This window comes from Hordeum vulgare, chromosome 5H, assembly GCF_904849725.1.
Source record: "Hordeum vulgare subsp. vulgare chromosome 5H, MorexV3_pseudomolecules_assembly, whole genome shotgun sequence".
Taxonomy (NCBI): Eukaryota; Viridiplantae; Streptophyta; class Magnoliopsida; order Poales; family Poaceae; genus Hordeum; species Hordeum vulgare.
Window position 1 is genome coordinate 326,041,264 of NC_058522.1, and position 19,611 is coordinate 326,060,874.

Consider the following 19,611-nt stretch of genomic DNA (forward strand, 5'->3'; position numbering starts at 1 on the left):
CCAGCGGTAGTACCGCTGCATCCAGCGGTAGTACCGCTAGGCACGGGCTGTGAGTGGGAAAACGGTTGGATTCCCCCCCCCCACTATATAAAGAGTTCTTGTAGCTGTGGAACCCTATCTCTTACCCTCCCAAGCTCCATTGTTGCTCCCTAAGCTCAAAAGTGCCCGATCTCTCTCCCTAGCCAATCAAACTTGTTGATTCTTTAGGGATTGGTTGAGAAGGCCTAGATCCACACTTCCACCAAGAGAAAAGTTGATTCCCCCACCAATCCCTTGCGGATCTTGTTACTCTTGGATGTTTGAGCATCCTAAACGGTTCAGGTCACCTTGAAGCCACATTCCATTGTGGTGAAGCTTCGTGGTCTTGTTGGGAGCCTCCAAGCTTTGTGTGGAGTTTGCCCCAACCTCGTTTGTAAAGGTTCGGTCGCCGCCTTCAAGGGCACCTATAGTGGAATCACGGTACCTTGCATCGTGCGAGGGCGTGAGGAGAATATGGTGGCCTTAGTGGCTTATTAGGGAGCATTGTGCCTCCACACCGCTCCGACGGAGATGTACTTCCTGTCAAAGGGAAGGAACTTCGGTAACACATCCTCGTCTCCATTGGTTCCACTTGTGGTTATCTCTAACCTTTACTTTGTGTATGCTTATGTTGTTGTCTATCTCTTACTTGTCTTAGTAGCTCTCGTTGTTAGCTTCATTAAGGTTCACCCCATTGTTGTAATATTTGTGAACCCGTATGTTGTTTACCCTAACTTGCTAAGATTATTTAAAAAGTGGTCGTTGCCTATTCACCCCCCCTCTAGTCAACCATATCGATCCTTTCATTAGAGATCCCTTAGCATGTGACGATTGCTTCCACCTCATATTAGCCAAAACTCCCGCACCAAGTAGAGATACTACTTGTGCATCCATAAACCTTCAACCCAGTTTTGCCATGAGTGTCCACCATACCTACCTATCAATTGAATAAGATCCCTCAAGTAAGTTGTCATTGGTGCAAGCAATAAAAATTGCTCTCTAATATGTATGATCTCTTAGTGTGTGGAAAATAAGCTTTGTACGAACCTGTGATGAGGAAGACATAAAAGCGACAGACTGCATAATAAAGTTCTTTATCACAGGAGGCAATATTAAGTTACGTTCCTCCGCACTAAGAGGACACGCATGACAACCTCTGCTTCCCTCTGCGAAGGGCCTATCTTGTACCTTTACTTTTTGCCCTTGTAAGAGTCATGGTGATCTTCACCAATTCCTTATTTAGCCTTTTTCTTGGTGAACGTCATATGCTTGGGAAAGATCTATATTCATATATCAACTTGGAGATGAGTACTTATGCTTTATTATTGTTGACTTTACCCTTGAGGTAAATGGTTGGGAGGCAAAATTATAAGCCCATATCTTTCTCTGTGTCCAACTGAAACTTTGATACCATGAGTACCATGTGAGTTGTAACAATTGTGGAAAACAAAAGAGATGCTTGAGTATGTGGATTTGCTTTACAAGCTCTTATTTGACTCCTTCTGATGATATGATAAATTACAATTGCTTCAATCACTATGAACTGTTGTTGGCTACTTCTCGGTAAGGTTTTTATTTCATACTTTTCTTTGTGAAGGAATTGTTAGTTTCCCATAAGAATCTTTATGATGTATTGTTGTTCTATGTGTGATCATGATGCCCTCATGTCTGTATTATGTTTTATCGACACCTTCATCCCTAAACATGTGGACATGTAATGGGTCTTGGTTTTCGCTTGAGGACAAGCGAGGTCTAAGCTTGGGGGAGTTGATACGTCCATTTTGCATCATGCTTTCATGTTGATATTTATCGCTTTATGGACTGTTATTATACTTTGTGGTACCATACTTATGCATTTTCTATCTTATTTTGCAAGGTTTATTTGAACAGGGAGAATACCGGCAGCTGGAATTCTGGACTGGAAAAGGAGCAAGTCTGAGTCCTCTATTCCGCGCAACTCCAAATGCCCTGAAAATCAACGTGGAATGTTTTGGGAATATATAAAAAATACTGGGCGAAAGAAGTGTCAGGGGAGCTGTCAGGGGCCCACAAGCCTGGTTGCCGCGGCCTACCCCCTTGGCCGCGGCAACAGGGCTTGTGGGAACCCTGGTGGCCCACTGGCCCCCCTCTTTTGCTATATGAAGGGTTTCGTCTGAGAAAAAATCACGGTGGAGCTTTTTCGTGGATTCTCCGCTGCCACGAGGTGGAACTTGAGCAGAACCAATCTAGAGCTCCGGCAGGACGATCCTGCCAGGTAAACTTCCCTCCCGGAGGGAGAAATCGTCGCCATCGTCATCACCAACACTCCTCTTGTCGGAGGGGAGTCATCTCCATCAACATCTTCATCAGCACCATCTCCTCTCCAAACCCTAGTTCATCTTTTGTAACCAATCTCCGTCTCGTGACTCTGATTGGTACTTGTATGGTTGCTAGTAGTGTTGATTACTCTTTGTAGTTGATGCTAGTTGGATTACTTGGTGGAAGAGTTTATGTTCAGATCCTTGATGCTACTCATTACACCTCTGATCATGATTATGATTATGCTTTGTGAGTAGTTACTTTTGTTCCTGAAGACATGGGATAAGTCATGCTGATAATAGTCATGTGAATTTGGTAGTCATTCGGTATTTTGATATGTTGTATGTTGTCTTTTCCTCTAGTGGTTTTATGTGAATGTCGATTACATAACACTTCACCATCTTTGGGCCTAGAGGAAGGCATTGGGGAGTAGTAAGTAGATGATGGGTTGCTAGAGAGACAGAAGCTTAAACCCCAGTCTATGTGTTGCTTCGTAAGGGGCTGATTTGGATCCACTAGTTTAATGCTATGGTTAGACGTTGACTTAATTCTTCTTTCGTAGTTGCGGATGCTTGCGAGAGGGGTTAATCACAAGTAGGATGCTTGTCCAAGTAAGGGCAGTACCCAAGCTCCGGTCCACCCACATATCAAACTATCAAAGTGACGAACGCGAATCATATGAACATGATGAAACTAGCATCATAGAAATTCCCGTGTGTCCTCGGGAGCGTTTTTCCTCTTATAAGACTTTGTTCAGGCTTGTCCCTTCCTATAAAAGGGATTGGGCCACTTTGCTGCACCGTTGCTACTACTTGTTACTTGTTACTTTTCGCTTTCTACGTTTCACCTCACTACACCATCACTTGTTACAGCTACTTTCAGTGCTTGCAGTTATTACCTTGCTAAAAACCGTTTATCAGAGCCTTCTTCTCCTCGTTGGGTTCGACACTTACTTATAGAAAGGACTACGATTGATACCCTATACTTGTGGGTCATCATACCCTGACTAAATACTAAGTTGTAAAGCAGCCTCTTACCATTATCTTTCTTAATAAAATCATGTGCTACCATCCTATCATAATCTAAATATCTTACAGGAAGTAGCATTTCCTCTTCCTCGTCAAGCCCAATAGGTATCTTAAAGTGTTTAGCTAAACAATATGCATATATACCTCCAAATATAGGGTCCATCAAACGGTTTAGGTTCAATCATTGGGCCACTATAGCACCCAGACTAAAAGTTATATCAGCAAGTAAAGCATGGCGCATAATAGCATGGTCGGGAGCACTGAGGCTTCCACTCTCGTCGCAGCAACTAAACATCTTCCCGCAAATAATGAATAATAGCATAGAATAGGAAAGTGCACGTTGCCTGCTCTTGCCTTTGACACCCCTCTCTCTTCCCCTACTGTGATTGTGGGAATAAAATCATCCATATCTCTAGGACGTGGTTCACTGCTGCTGCCCTCGAAGGGTATTTTGCAAACATTGCAAAAATCGTGAAGTGACATTTCCTTAGGCACATCATATAAATGACATTTTATCATGGGAGGATTCTTCCTAGGATAAAAGTGAAAAATTTGCAGTAAAGTATTAGTACGTAGGAGATACTGATCACAATTATCGTTGACGAAGTCGTTGATGCCTGCATTTTCTGGTAGATAATAGAATTCTTCATAAATTCCGACCGCCCTCAAGAATGCCTCACTTGGCCACTCACATGGTCGAACCTCCGCGGTGCGAGGAATATTGTATCTAGGCTTCTTATTTTCATTTTCTTTAAAACCCCGGCTTGAAGAGCCTCTCAACAATCTCCTCATCATTTCTTTCTCTGAAAAATAATTCTAAAAACTTTAGTGACTCTAAATAAAGGTGAATAAAACTAAATCAAAACTTATAGAAACTACTCCCACAAGTGCATAGAAGCTATATCATGCATTAAAACTACCCGGGACCCTACAAATTTGACATGCAAGCTCAAGAACAAGGTCACCATAGCAACAAAAAATTGCAACATGTAAACCACTAGAACAAAAACTAATTGGACCATTGGAGGAGTCACATACCGATGAACAATCCCCTAAAACAGTTTTGCAAGTGGAGCTTTGAGCAAGGAGATCGAAAATGGCAGCAAGATGAGCTAAAACACGGGTTTGAGCAATGGTGGGATTTTTTCTAGAGGAAGACGAAGTGGATGGGTAGTGGAATAAGTGCAGGGGATCTACATGGGACCTAGAAGCTAGGGGGGTGTGGCCAGGGGGGTGGCCGTGCCCTGCAGGCTTGTGGCCCACTGATGCAGCCCCCTTATGTATTATTAGTGCCAAAAATTCTTAAATATTCCAGAAAAATTTATACTAAATTTTCAAGGCATTCTGAGAACTTGTATTTTCAGGTCATTTTTCTATTGCATGGATAAAACGGGAAAGCAAAGAAATAATAGTATTTTTACTAAGTTAAAGCTAAGGAACAGAAAATAAGAGTTGGGTACACAATACTGTGCTTTCTAAATTCATCCATTTGATGCCCGTCAAAAAGAATCCATCAATAAGGTTGATCAAGTCTTATTGACAAACTTTTTCTGAATGACATGAAACAAGAGAATATTCAAATAGCACTAGGTTACCTGAATGGGGATATGCATGTCCCCCACAATAAGTATATCATATTTCTTTTTGATAATAGGGAGAGGGATTTCCATGTCTCCAATAATAATCGTTGAAACCTTTTCAATGGAGTTGATACTATAAACTTGAGGTTGTTTCTTCGGAAAGTGTACCGTGTGCTCATTACCATTAACATGAAAAGTGGCATTGCCTTTATTGCAGTCAATAACAGCCCCTGCAATGTTCAGAAAGGGACTACCAAGGATGATTGACAAATTTTCGTCCTCGGGAATATCGAGGATAACAAAGTTAGTTAGGATAGTAACGTTTGCAACCACAACATGCACATCCTCACAAATACCTATAGGTAAAGCAGTTGATTTATCAGCCATGTGCACAGAGATTTCAGTAGGCGTCAACTTATTCAAATCAAGTCTACAATATAAAGAGAAAGGCATAACACTAACACCAGCTCTGAGGTCACATAAATCAGTTTTAACATATTTTCCTTTAATAGAGCATGGTATAGTAGGTACTCCGAGATATCCTAGTTTCTTTGGTATTCCACCCTTAAATGTATAATTAGCAAGCATAGTGGAGATCTCCGCTTCCGGTATATTTCTTTTATTTCTAACAATATCTTTCATATACTTGGCATAAGGAGACATTTTCATAATATCATGGTTCTCTCTCTCTACCATGCTTCCTAGCAACAAAGTCTCTTTTATCATATCTCTTGTTCCTAGGTTGTAGGTTATCAAAATCAACAACAGGTTCAATCTCCACATCATTATCATTACTAGGTTGAGCATCAACATGAAAGTCCTCATTAATATTATCACCAGGTTCATGTTCATTACCAGATTGTGTCTCAGCATCAGAAATAGAGATATCATTTGGGTTTTCATGTGACTCTACAAGAGGTTCACTAGCAGCATGCAAAGTCCTATCGTCATTCTTTTTCCTTTTATTAGAAGGACTAGGTGCATCAATACTAATACTATGAGAATCTTGCTCAATTCTCTTAGGGTGGTCTTCGGGATACAGAGGTTCCTGAGTCATTTTACCACCTCTAGTCATAACTCTAACAGAATGATCATTGTTCTTACTAATCATATCATTGAGTAATCATTATGTGCTTTAAGTACTTGTTCTACTTGAGTAGTTACCATGGAAGCATGTTTACTAATAAGCGTACGATCATTGACAGTACTACTCATATTTTCACCCAATCGATCAAGTATGTAAGCACTATGGTTCAATTGTCTACTAACATAAGCATTGAAATTTTCTTGTTTAACAATAAAGTTTTCAAATTCATCCAATCATTGGTTGGCAGACTTATTATAAGGAGTATCACCTTCATCAAATCTACGAAGAGAATTTACCTCTACTACCTGTGTCGGGTTATCAAGGCCATGTATTTCTTCAATAGGTGGTAGATTATTAACATCTTCAGCTTTAATACATTTTTCTTTCATAGATTTATTTGCCTCTTGCATATCTTCAGGACTGAGGAATAGGACACCTCTTTTCTTTGGAGGTGGTTCAGGAATAGTCCAATCATTATCATTGCTCAATATATTGTTCAATAGTAGTTCAACTTGTTCGACGTTTCGTTCCCTGAAAACACAACCAGCACAACTATTTGGGTGGTCCCTAGAATCATCGGTTAGTCCATTATAAATGAGTATTTCATTTTTCTTGAGAGGGTCATCAGGCAAAGCATTAAGTAACTAGAGAAGCCTCCCCCAAGCTTGTGGGAGACTCTCTTCTTCAATTTGCACAAAGTTAAATATTTCCTCCAAGGCAGCTTGTTTCTTATGGGCAAGAAAATATTTTTCAGAGAAATAATAAACCATATCGTCGGGACTACGCACACAAGTAGGAGCAAGAGAATTAAATCATATCTTAGCATCAACCTTTAATGAGAACGAAACAACTAAAGAATATAATAATAACGAATCTTTTCCTCATTAGCGAATAGGGTGGTTATATCATTCAATTTAGTAAGATGTGCCACAACAGTTTCAGATTCATAACCATGAAAATGACCAAATTCTACCAAAGTAATCAACTAAGGATCAACAGAGTATTCATAATCCTTATCAGTAACACAGATAGGTGAAGTAGCAAACTTGGGATCATATTGCATTCTAGCATTCAAAGATTTTTCCTTCCACTTGCACAACAATTTCTTAAGATCATCTCTATCCTTACAAGCGAGAAATTCCCTAGCTACTTCTCCTTCCATAACATAACCTTCTGGTATATCATACAATTCATATATAGGAGAGCTAGGTCTAGCAGGTGTACCATAGTGTTCAGTTTCAATATTTTTATCAGATTCAGCATTCACTCTAGCAATTTGTTCATCAAGAAATTCACCAAGTGGCAGAGTAGTATCAAGCAAAGTATCATCATAAGTATCATGCATAGAAGAAGTAGCATCATCAATTACTTGTGACATATCTCATTCAGTAGCAGGTGGTGATGTCGCAAATTTACTCATAACAGAAGGTGAATCAAGTGCAGAGCTAGATGGCAGTTCCTTACCTGTCCTCATAGTTGAGGGGTAGATCTTGGTTTTAGTGTCTTTAAAATTCATCATAGTGATCAACAAATATAAATTCCAAGTGACTCACAGAATAAAGCTACGCTCCCCGCCTACGGCGCCAGAAAAAGGTCTTGATAACCCACAGGTATAGGGTATCGCAACAGTTTTCGAGGGTAGAGTATTCAACCCAAATTTGTTGATTCGACACAAGGGGAGCCAAAGAATATTCTCAAGTATTAGCATCTAAGTTGTTAATTCAACCTCACCTAAAAGACTTAATACCTGCAGCAAAGTATTTAGTAGCAAACTAATATGGGAGTAACGGTAATAGTGGCAAACGTGAGAGTAGCAGTTTTGTAGTGATTGTAATAGTAGCAACGGAAAAGCAACTTAGCAAAGATCAATATGCGGAAAGCTCGTAGGCAATGGATCAGTGATGGATAATTATGTCGGATGGCATTCATCATGCAATAGTCATAACATAGGGTGATACAGAACTAGCTCCAATTCATCAATGTAATGTAGGCATGTATTCCATATATAGTCGTACGTGCTTATGGAAAATAACTTGCATGAAATCTTTTGTACTACCATCCTGTGGCAGCGGGATCGTAAAGGAAACTAAGGGATATTAAGGCCTCCTTTTAATAGAGAACCGGACCAAAGCATTAGCACTTAGTGAATAAATGAACTCCTCAAACTATGGTAATCACCGGAAAGAATCCCAGTTATTGTCACCCTGGGGTATGCGGATCATAACTCGTAATAGGTGTCTATAACTTGCAAGGTAGGATCAAGAACACATATATATTCATGAAAACATAGTAGGTTCAGATCTGAAATCATGGCACTCGGGCCCTAGTGACAAGCATTAAGCATAGCAAAGTCATAGAAACATCAATCTGAGAACATAATGGATACTAGGGATCAAACCCTAACCAAACTAACTCGATTACATGATAGATCTCATCCAACCCATCTCCGTCCAGCAAGCCTACGATGGAATTACTCACGAACAACGAAGAGCATCATGAAATTGGTGATGAAGGATGGTTGGTGATGACGATGGCGTCGATTTCCCCTCTCCGGAGCCCAAATCAGACTCCAGATCTGCCCTCCCGAGGAAGAACAGGAGGTGGTAGCGGCTCCGAATCGTAAAACGTGATAAACTCTTCTCTTTGATTTTTGTGCTCCCCGGATAGGAATATATAGAAGTGGAAACGAGGTCGGTGGAGCTTCAGGAGCCCCACAAGCCAGGGGCGCGACCTAGGGGGGCCCGCACCCTGCAGGCTTGTGGCCAGGGGGTGGCCCCTCTTTGGCAGATTCTTTTGCCAGTATTTTTTATTAATTCCAAAAATATTCTCCGTAAATTTTTAGGTCAATCCGAGAACTTCTATTTGTGCACAAAAATAATACCAAGGCAAGTCTGCTGAAAATAGCGTCGGTCCGGGTTAGTTCCATTCAAATCATGCAAATTAGAGTCCAAAACAAGGGCAAAAAGTTTGGAAAAGTAGATACGTTGGAGACGTATCAGGGCCCATAAGCCACACAACAATGTTAGTCAAAGTTTTCAATTAATAGACTCAACTTCAGCCAAGAAGTTTGAAAAGGGGTTACCTACACGTAGTCGGCTCTGATACCAACTTATGACGCCCCCAACTTAATCATACACTAATCATACACGCAAATGCGTACGATCAAGATTAGGGACACACAGGAAGGTATCACAACACAACTCTGGACATAAATTAAAGTCATACAAGCTTCATATTACAAGCCAGAGGGCTCGAATACACACGAGTGAGCGAAACCAAATAATATCTGAGTAAAGACATAAGTCATCAAGTTTTGCCTTAAGAAGGATAGCACAAACATAACATGGATCGAAAAGACAAAGTCCGCCTGCCTCGGAGCCTCCTAACTACTCCTGGTCAGTAGCGGCCTCCACGTAGTAGTAGGCTCTATCAGGGTAGTAGTCGTCGGCGGGATCATCCATCTCCTAGGCCCCGTCATCGGATCGTGGCAATCGTATCAAGAGGAAAAGGGGGGCAAAGCAATGGTGAGTACTCATCCAAAGTACTCGCAAGACTGACATCAGAACTATGCTAAGTATGCATCAGTATCAAAGGAATGGGGTTATATCTTTGGACTGACTGTAGAAATGCCAGAATAGAGGGAGATCCTAGTCCTATCAAAGACTAGCATCTTCGGTGTCTTACAACATTAGGAGAGTGTAGATGAGTAACACACATGTAATAATTATGTTGTAGAAAATATATTGACTATGCCGAGAGATCCTTCCTCGACTCCATGTGAGAAAGTAATCTTGGAGCCAACATTTCAATTTATGTCACAGCTCTAGTTGTATTAGGTCGGGATACAACTCCAAGTCATCCTGTTACCATGGACGCAGCTATTCGAATTGTTGAATCACCCCTGTAGGGGTGAACCCCATTTCCCAACACACTCGATAATCTCTGACCGAACACACTTTCCTCGGTCATGACCGGCCTCGAGAGATCAACATGTCGTAGCCCTACCTAGGCTCAAAAGAGAGGTCAGCCCGCCAGACTAAACCCTATGCATGCATGGGTCTTGGGCCCATCGCCGTTTGCACTCCTGCACGTTGCGAGGGGGGCCGAGATCAGTCTTGGCACCTCTTATACAAGATCAATGCTTGTGCAGACACCTCGGGTGCCCGCCGCTCCAATGCTGACGTCTGAAGAGCTTCGGCTGATACAACGACGCCGAGTACCCATAATTGTTCCCGCGTGAAGGTTAGTGCTTATAGGTCAATCGACCAACTCAGATCAAATACCCAACCCATTAATGTTTTGTTAACTACGTGACAATCAATGAACCATGATATGTAGTCATGTCGCCCCGTCTCGAGGATGTGTGGCAAGGGCCAAGAATGCCTGTCCATGCCTCGTCACAATCACGCGAGTATCCACCCGCTCAACACATCTCATGATGTCCCAGTAGTAAAGTGAAAGTAACTGTGTGTCTATAACATTAGAGGAATCCAAGGTATCACCCTCGACAGATTCCAATGGATGTAATCGTCAAGGTGACCAGGGAGGAATCACCCTCAATGGTCCACGCTTGAGGGGTTGTACGACAGAGTCATTATCAGAAGTGGCAAAGGAAGAATCACCCTCTGTAATCCACCTGTGGTTAACTATAGAGTTAACATCAGGAGTACATTACGAGGTATCACCCTTGATACTTGATATTAGATATGTAGATTTGTACAACTAAGGGGTGTGAGGTGATGTGATGGATCATGTCTTGTTGATCGGATGAGCGAGTCTTCGAGTCTCCGAGTCTGCAAGTCGTCGAGTCTTCGATGATGAAGCAGGGGTAGCTGGGGTTAAGTGGGGTTACTCGACATCAGTAATGAACCTACACTAAGCATTTAATATGCAGTAGGGTACAATAGCAGTCTAACAAAAACATGCTATGCATCAGAATAGGAGATATGTATAATAGTAGTAAAATTTAATGCAAGCATGAGGAAGAAAGAATGGGCGATATAGGGATAATCAAGGTGGTTGTTTGCCTTGTTGCTCTCCCACAAAAGGCTCGTCATCAGTGGCATAGTAGTACCCAAAAATAGTGATATTCTCAGCGTCTACCGGAGAGAAGAGGGGGAGAAACAATAAATAAAAGCAAGCAGATGCAACACGATGCATGACATGGCAATGAGCAGTGCTAGGGATGAGCTAACACGGTACTACACATTATGGACGCAACGGGAAAATATCTGACGATATTCCCCAGGTCTCTGGCTACTACCGGACACACGATCCTAACGTTAAAATGTTCGTGTTCATCATACTAGGAGCATGTGACAAATGAACGGACAACGTATTCACATTCATGGGATTTTTGCGAGCAACTTTCATGTATAAATAATTTTCATCTGACTTATTGATTATTTCATTGATTTTTTGAAGTTTTAACAATATTCTGAAATTCCTTGCTTTAATATTAATTCACAAATGCTATTTTGACATCATCATGACATCATGATGATGTTAGCAGTCAACAGGACTGTTAACTAGTAAAATTGACCAATGGGGCCTAGCTGTCATAGACAAAGGGTTAACCAATGGTTTAATTTATCCTAAAAATTGATTTATTAGCAGGGAGCCACCTGTCATACCTAGTTTACTTAAGAGGGTGTTTAAATTAATCTAATAAGGGGTGGGACCCCATATGTCAATGCCAATTTAGTTTAAATTGATTATTTTAATTAACTAACAGGTTAATTAGTAGGGATGCCAGTCCGTGACTGGGGTTGCTGAGTCAGCAGTTGACTGGGGGTCAACCCAGTCCACTCGGGCCCCATTGCCCACTGGCAGGGTCACTGGGGGTGGCCCCAACTCGGCCACATCGACGGCGGCGGCAGAGCAAGTTCCTGTGACCAAAACCGCGACGGAGGGGCGCTCGAGTTGGCCGAAAATTGCCTACAGAGGCCCTGCAGGCTTGGGACTTGGCGCGTTGGAAATCTAGGGTGCGCCCGCCTCCATCCCGACTAGCAAGAGGAGCTGGGGTGGCCGGTGCTCGCCGGAATCGAGCTCGCGGCGGCTGCCAGAGCTCAGGGTCGAGGGGATCGAGCACACGGGCTCGGGTTCGACCCTCTAACGAGCCAGGCGACACCTACGCAGGGCCACGAGCACGTTGGTGTGCTCGTCTAAGCTCGAGGGGTGCTGGAGCAATGGCATGGAGCTAAGTAGCAGCAGCGGAGCTCCGGCGACAGTGAGGACTGGTGATGCGACTGGAATCAGACTGGAGGAAAAGGGGAATCTACAGGGGGCTCACCTCGGCCTTGTATAGGAGCAAAGCGGTCTCGGGAAGGGCGCGACGTGGCCGAAATTGCAGTGGTGAGCGGCGGCGTCCGAGGAGGAAGAAAGGGCGATGGTGATGCTGTGGTGGCTCTGGGATCGATCCCGTGTGTGAGGAAGAAGCATCGGAGAGAGACGGAGCACGTGGATGCGTTGGCGAGGAATGGGAGGGCCGATGGCTGCGGCTACGCAACGACCATGGCAACGGTAGGGAGGCTATGTAGCGGCCATGGCGACGGCAGCGCGGTTCCAAGCGGGGGGTGGGGGGCAAGGGGGCAAGCTTGGAAAGCGGCAAGGGGGAGAAACGCGAGGGGGCTGGGGTTCCGAGGCGTCCTGGAGGTTAGGGACGGCCTTATCGCCGTCGAAGAGCCAGCGGACGGCCGCCACGGTGTCAGCCTTGGCCAACGGCATGCATTGTCATGCCCACGTCTCCTCTGGTGAACAGAGGAGGATGATAGGGGTCGAGCTGGGCTGGGCGAGTTGGTTGGGCTGGCCATTTGGACTGGAAGGCCTAAGTGCAGAGTGCACTTAGGCCTTTTTCATTTCTACTTTTTTTTTCTTTTAGCTTTTCTTTTCATTTGTTTCTGTTTTTATTTTAGTAACAAAAATATTTTGTAAAAATATGGCACTTGGTCCATTATTCATCTTGCAATATATAGCACTGCCATAAAAAGTTTGGGATCAAAATGAAGTAGTTTGGCTTTTCCATAAATTAAAAAGGGCATTTAAAAAATGTTTGGGCTCTATTTTAAAATGCTAGAGTCCACACTAGCAAGTTGGTGATGTTGTTTTCCTTAATATTATTTTTTTGTAATATTTTCTAACTGCTCAACAATTTTCCCACTATGTTTGAGGATTTTATTTATCACATTAAATTTGAATCCCTTTTAGTGGTGGAGTTTGAAATGAGATATGATTCAAATTGATCAAACACTATTTAGCAAAAGCATTAGCTTAACCTCATGTTTACTATAGCTTAATTACAATGATCACTCTAGCATGAATCCAGGGGTGTCACAATTGGTGATGATGTTGAAGTCCTCCCAATGATGGTCGTGGAGGTGGCGGCCTCCTCCACGTCGATTCCTTCCCCCCGGAGGCTTCGAAGGCAAGGGTTCCTCCTTCTGGACGAGTTTTTTGGTCGATGTGTGCGTCTGATCTCCGATCAATTTTACAGGGTGGAAATATTGACGAGGCGGAGGCGGCAGTGCGCCGTACGACCACCAATACGAGCGGGTACGGTCGTATGAAATGTCGTCCTTTGCTCTCGAGGCTGTGTGACGTTTTCTGCTTTGGCATCATTGCTTGATTCTTTTATCGTAGTTGATTATCACATTAAATACATGATTTCAGTACCATATCTGGGCATATTCTCCATATTATAATAAATGGTCCAAAAAATGTTACCTGGGAGAAATCAACAAAAGAGGTGCGCGAACGCGATAAAAATCCTTACAGCCTAACATGTAGGCACAAAATACTTATAAAAAATATCACATAATATGGACTCATCAATCACCCGGATCACGAAACTAGTTTGTTATTAACATTAATGGCGAAACCAAGCCCTTCTTGAAGCTCTCACGAGGTGTGAGGCAAGGGGATCCGAGCTCACCAATTTTTTGTTTAACTTGGCAGTGGACGATCTGGACGCTATTGTAGATGCAGCCAGGCGAGCTGGCCACCTCTATGGGGTTGTACTCCACCTTATTGCTGGAGGAGGTGTCTCGCTTGTACCATGTGCATATGACACTACTCTCATGATGGAGGGGACCACGGAGGATATTAGCAACCTCAAGTCCCTTCTACTATGTTTCCAGGAGATGTCTGGCTTAGTATCAATTTCGCGCAGAGTGAAGTGTTGGTGATGGGCTACTCTGACATGGAGAAGGAGGGCATTGCCAACCACCTCAATTGCCGGTTGGGGGCATTCCTGATTGCCTATTTGGGTCTCCGTGTGAGTGACGGGAGAATTAGCATGATGGAACTGCGTCCACTGGTGGAGAAGGTGGAGCACTGAATCAACCCGTGGCAGGGTAGGTTGACTTCCAAGGCTAGAAAATTAGTTCTCATTGCCTCGTCTATGGTTAGCCTTCGTTGTTCGACATGGGCTTATACCACTTCCCTCATGCGGCTCACGCCAACGTGGACAAATAACAATCTAGGTTGTTTTGGCAAGGAGAGGCCAACAAACAAACATATCATATGGTCAAGTGGAGTGGCATATGAATGCCTAAGGACCAGAGGGTCTAAGCATCACGTCTACCAAACGAATACTCCCTCTGTTCCGAAATGTAGGTCGTTGGAGGTTTTTAGTTCAATTTTTGTCCAGTAATTAAATATCCCCACTTTCCAATTTTGCCCCGCGTCGCTCACTCGCCCAGCCGCACTGTCCGCATTTACTCGCTCGCACTCGCCGCCCCCCTTTCCATGTCGCTCGCCGACCTCCCTCTCTCACCGGCCTCCCCCTCTCCCCGTCGCCCGCCGGCCTCTCCCTCTCCCCGTAACCGGCCTCTACCTCTTCCACCTCCAGTTTATCTCCATCACTCCGCCTCCACTAACCCCCCGGAGGTAAAGAAAAATCAAATCTTTTGCGTCAGCGACGAGCTTCTACTCCACAGGGCCGTGTATGTGGGTATGCCAGCGCTGGATCTGGATGAAGGAGGCGCTGAGCGGTGGTGGAGCTACAGAGTGGCGGATCTGAAGCGGTGTCGGGCTGCGCAGCGGTGGATCTGGAGCTACGTCCAAATCCCCAAACCCACCGGCGATGGCTCGCAGTGGATCTGGAGCTACGTCCAAATCCCCAAACCCACCGACGATGGCTCGTGGCGGCCGCTCCGCAGGTGCGGGCGGTGCTGCCTCTGGTTCCTGCTCAAGCGCCTCGCCTTCCTGCGGGCCATGGCCGCCCTCTCAACCGGAGGTGGAGGGCGGGGTGGTGGCCGGAGGTGGAGCTGGAGGGTGCGGGTGGAGGGGGAGGTGAAGGTGGAGGGCGGGGGTAGAGGGCGGAGGTGAGGGCGGGGGCGGAGGCGGAGGTGGAAGACGCGATGAAGAAGAGGGCTGATTCAGAATTTGCATTAGGGGCATAAAAGTCAATTTGCTCATTTTCACCTGGTCGGAATCTACTCCCAGCGACCTATATTTTGGTAAGAGGGAGTAGATATTTGCCTTCTAACTAAATGGATTCGGCGAATGGTTCGGGGTGATGGTGGCTTGTGACTAGACCTTATTAGGGCTAAGTATCTTTGGGGCCATTCATTCTCCATGTGCACACACTCGAGGGAATCCTAGTTTTGGCAGACTATATAGGCTCTTAAACCTTGCTTCCTTCTAGGGACCGCATTGATGGTTCGGTGAGGTGTTGATACACTGTTTTGGTTGGACTGTTGGGCCGGTGCCAACCAATTACGTGCCCAATTCCCGGCCTTGTTAGTGATTACTAACTAGCCAACCATATCGGTTTCTCTAGTCGTGCAAAATGAGGGTAATGGGTTGTTGTCTCGTCGCTCCTTCAGCCCGGATGAGGCTGCTGAATGTGCACAGTTGTGGTCTAGCCTTGCAAACACAACTTTGTCGAGGCTTGGGGACTCCACTCATTGGCAGCTTGACCCGCAAGGTTGCTATTCTATTAAGTCCCTCTATGATTGGATGGCGGCTCATCAGGGACCGAAGAAATTTACAAAAATTTGGAAAACTAGGCCTCCACCTAAAATCAAGATATTCCTCTCGCAGTTAGTGAGGGGCAAGCTACCATTGGGTGAGCAAGTTTGCAAACGTAATGGGCCAGCAATTTGTATGTGTCCCATTTTTTATGTTGTTGAAGATAGTGATCACATCTTCTTTTACTATGTGTCCGCCCAGTTTATTTGGAGTGCTCCTAGGAAGATTCGGGACAATGGATGGTATCCTACGAGCTTCCCTCAGTTCTTCCCCCTACCATCTGCCTGATCGGGTCAGGCCCGAAGATTGATGTGGATCAATTTTTGAGCCTTGGTTTGGACGTTATGGTGTATTAGGAATAAACTTATTATTGAGAATATATTTACGACCATGCTTAGTGATGTGATCTATAAATTATGTGATTTCTTATAGATTTGAAGACCCCTGTGCAGATGACGGGATAGGTCCTCCGTCCATGACATGACTAAGAAGTTCAAGGAGCCCGCGGCTCGGTTGCTCATGATAACCTATCCTCCTTCAGGCTTTCATGTATCTTTCATGTGACTTTCATATATGTTTGGGTTTGTTTTGTTGTCGCTCGCAATGAGACCTTCTTCTCTCCTCTTTTATTTTTTCCGTATTTATTTTATGAGGACTGCTACAAATTAACCGGTTTATTTGTTACGAAATTAAGCTGCCTCCACATCCATCCGATTCAAATGCTCCCAGCCGCAGAATCGGGAGGCACCACACAGCTCCCATAGCAGCAGCACGCAATAGTCTCCCATGGCAGCACCGACGGACCCTTCATTGCAACCTCGCTGGAGCTTCCGACGACCGCCGGGGCGCTTTACTGCAACCTCGTCGGAGCTTCATTGCAACCTCACAGGAGTTCCAGCAACCGTCCGGGCGCTTCACTGCAACCTCGTCGGAGCTTCATTGCAACCTCGCCGGAACTCGAACGAACGTCGGCGCTTCACTCTAGCTTCGACGGCCCTTCATCACAATCTCGACGACGTTTCATTGCAGCGCAAACACCGACACCGTGGTGCTCCATCGTAGCACCACGTCGCCGCCGGCGGAGCTTCCCTACAGAGTCTCCACCACCGCACGGTCGTGCTCCATCGCAGCAACGTCCGCCCCCGTCAAAGCTCCACCGCAGCACCCGACAGGCGTCGACAAAGATTCACGTGACGGTGACGGGGTGTTGTGGTGAATCATGCGACGACGATGTCACATGTTGTGACACAACCCGATGGCGGCCAAGATGTTGTGACGCAGCACACAGAGGCGACGGAGCTTTGGGGGAGGGATGTTGCGATGCTCGTCTCTTCCTCCTCCAACACCATCGTCGTCTGCAGCTCCGGTGGCCACTAACACGCAGCCCCGCGGGATCTCGTGATGCCACCCACACCATGCACACCATTGCTCCCCTCGCAGGTACGCCTCCTCGTCGAGTGGTAGCCATCGCAGCGCTACGGGACCCCTTGTAGAAGCAGCAGCTTGTCGACTGGGGGTGGGAGAGGTGAGGAGCTCGGGAAGAGAAGAAAGCAAGGTTGTAGTGGTAATGGGGAGAGAGGGGATCGGATGCTCCGATTGAGAGGAAGGACGACTTAGACTGGGAAAAGGATAAGGTTACGGGGCAGTGCGGTGCATCGTTTCCACAGGACACGTGTCAATCTTTTGAGGCGATTTACAGAAACGAGAAATCAGCCGAGTGAATTAGAACGTTTCCTTTATTTTATACACCATTATTTTCGGCTGGCTTGTATAATGATATGTGTTTTACCTATAAAGCAAGGCGTGGAGCTTTTTTTGTCAGATACTTTCTAAGTCGTTGGCGTGATGACGAGCAACCTGGATAAGAAGGGCCTCATAAAACCTCGGGCTACCTCCGAATAGAGGGGCAACCCAACAAAGCAAACCGCGACAGAAACTGGTGGCTGGGCCACTGGTTTCATTTATCTTTTTCCTTCAGCTCACGATCAATAGAAGCCAGTGGGCGCTCTGCGCAGCTACAAATACGCCACCAACCTGACCCGCTGATCCCATCCAATTCCCCATTCCCAGAGAAAGTCATCCGAGAATCATTGTAAGAAATCAGGAACTCGTCGACCGGAGATGGAGAAGATGAGCTCGTCGGTGCAGTCCTGGGTGGACCAGCACAAGCTCGCCACCGTCGGTCAGTCTCAGCCTCTCGGACCCCACCTTCCTCCCGCGATCTCCCGTCTCCGATCGGTGTTTTGACGTAATTGTGATGTGAGACCAGGTATTTACTAATTTTGGTTGGATGCAGGGGCGATGTGGACGGCGGCGGTTGGCGCCTCGGTGGCGTGCGGCCGGCGGCGGGGCAAAGCGGCGGGATTCACGGTCGCTGCCGCGCTCGGCGGAGCGGCGCTGGCGCGCCACTATTACACCGTCAAACGGAGGGAGGAGGAAGCGAGGTGCTTCGAGCTGGACTTCTACTCGCAGCTGCCGGCGGCCACCGGCGATGACGGCCAAGAGAACGAGCGGTGGAGCTACTAGCAGATCAGACGTTCGGATCACGGCCGGCCGGCCGGCCGGCCGTGGATCGAGACCAGACGATGATGATGACGACCAATTAGCACCAGTTAATTAATAGCCCGTGACGTGGCGCCGCTCATTTGTCCTAATCCATCCAGCGAGGAAGGCGGGATTATCTTATCTACTTTGTACTATCCATCCAGCAAGTGCCATTGTTGTCTCCATCATCTAGTAGGTGTGATGGGGTGGGGGTAGGATTAATTCCCCCTTCTCTATTATCGAAGGAACCAAGAAACCCAGCGATGCCTTGTCGATTGTAGTACTAGTAGTAGATAGAATTATGTGTATCTGGATGACGTTGATTGAATAAACAACAGCGAGTCGCCTGAGTTATCCAAGTTTTAATACTGTCCGGCATACAGTGAGAAGCGAGGCCGGCCTAGTAATGAGAAAAGAATCGTGGAATCCGTGGTTGTTACATTATCCGTTCCAAGGGACCATGTCAACTGGATCTGGACGAAGAATCTATCCCGGGAGAAAGCAGAGAAAAGAGAGGAGTTAGCAATTGAATTTCAGTTGCACAGAATTGATACTCATGACAAATGCAGTGTAAGGTAAGGTCTGCTGGAATTTGACCTATTTTGGGTAAGCCCAATAACAAGTTTCAGAATTTCTAATAAATTCTAGAGGCTCACTTAGCCCATTTATACAAGGCAAGAGGTAGGACTAAAGCTTACTTTCATATTGTTAGTTTAGTAGAAAGTTGGATCTGCTTATAAGAAAGCATATTATCCCACGTGTATGAGGATGGAAACAACAGAGACATTCACGCGTGCTCTTTTGCTTCGTCTCACGTCGCTGCGTTCTGAGCTACTGCTAAGTTCTTCCCTATCCGGGCATGCAGCGTGCACCGCAGTTCGGAACAATAGGCCTTCGAAAGCACACCTTTTGAGTTATGTACGAGAGAATGGTGATAAGGTTTTTGAGGAGCGTTCTGCGCGACTACTGACCTCTTCATCACGTATGCCACGAACGCCGACGACTTTTTTGACGACATGGCCGACGCCAACACCAAAGCTAATGCTAAGTTTCTTGGTCTAGTATTTGTTTTAGATTTATTTTG

General features: G+C 45.4%; 1 protein-coding gene across 1 annotated transcript; it reads left to right on the forward strand.

Annotated features, from left to right (window-relative positions):
* Positions 1–17,873: 17,873 nt before the first annotated feature.
* On the forward strand, positions 17,874–18,893 carry LOC123395005. Its single transcript, XM_045089914.1, has 2 exons — positions 17,874–18,165; positions 18,280–18,893. The coding sequence occupies exons 1-2, from the start codon at positions 18,105–18,107 to the stop codon at positions 18,507–18,509; spliced, it is 291 nt and encodes a 96-aa protein (XP_044945849.1). The 5' UTR covers positions 17,874–18,104; the 3' UTR covers positions 18,510–18,893.
* The last annotated feature ends 718 nt before the right edge of the window (positions 18,894–19,611 follow it).

What these genes read in the sequence shown, in the direction of transcription:
- LOC123395005 (XM_045089914.1), top strand. Translation starts at nt 18,105, where the DNA reads ATGGAGAAGATGAGCTCGTCGGTGCAGTCCTGGGTGGACCAGCACAAG. An exon ending in GCACAAGCTCGCCACCGTCG is followed by an intron (nt 18,166 to 18,279) that starts GTCAGTCTCAGC and finishes GGTTGGATGCAG; the next exon opens with GGGCGATGTGGACGGCGGCG.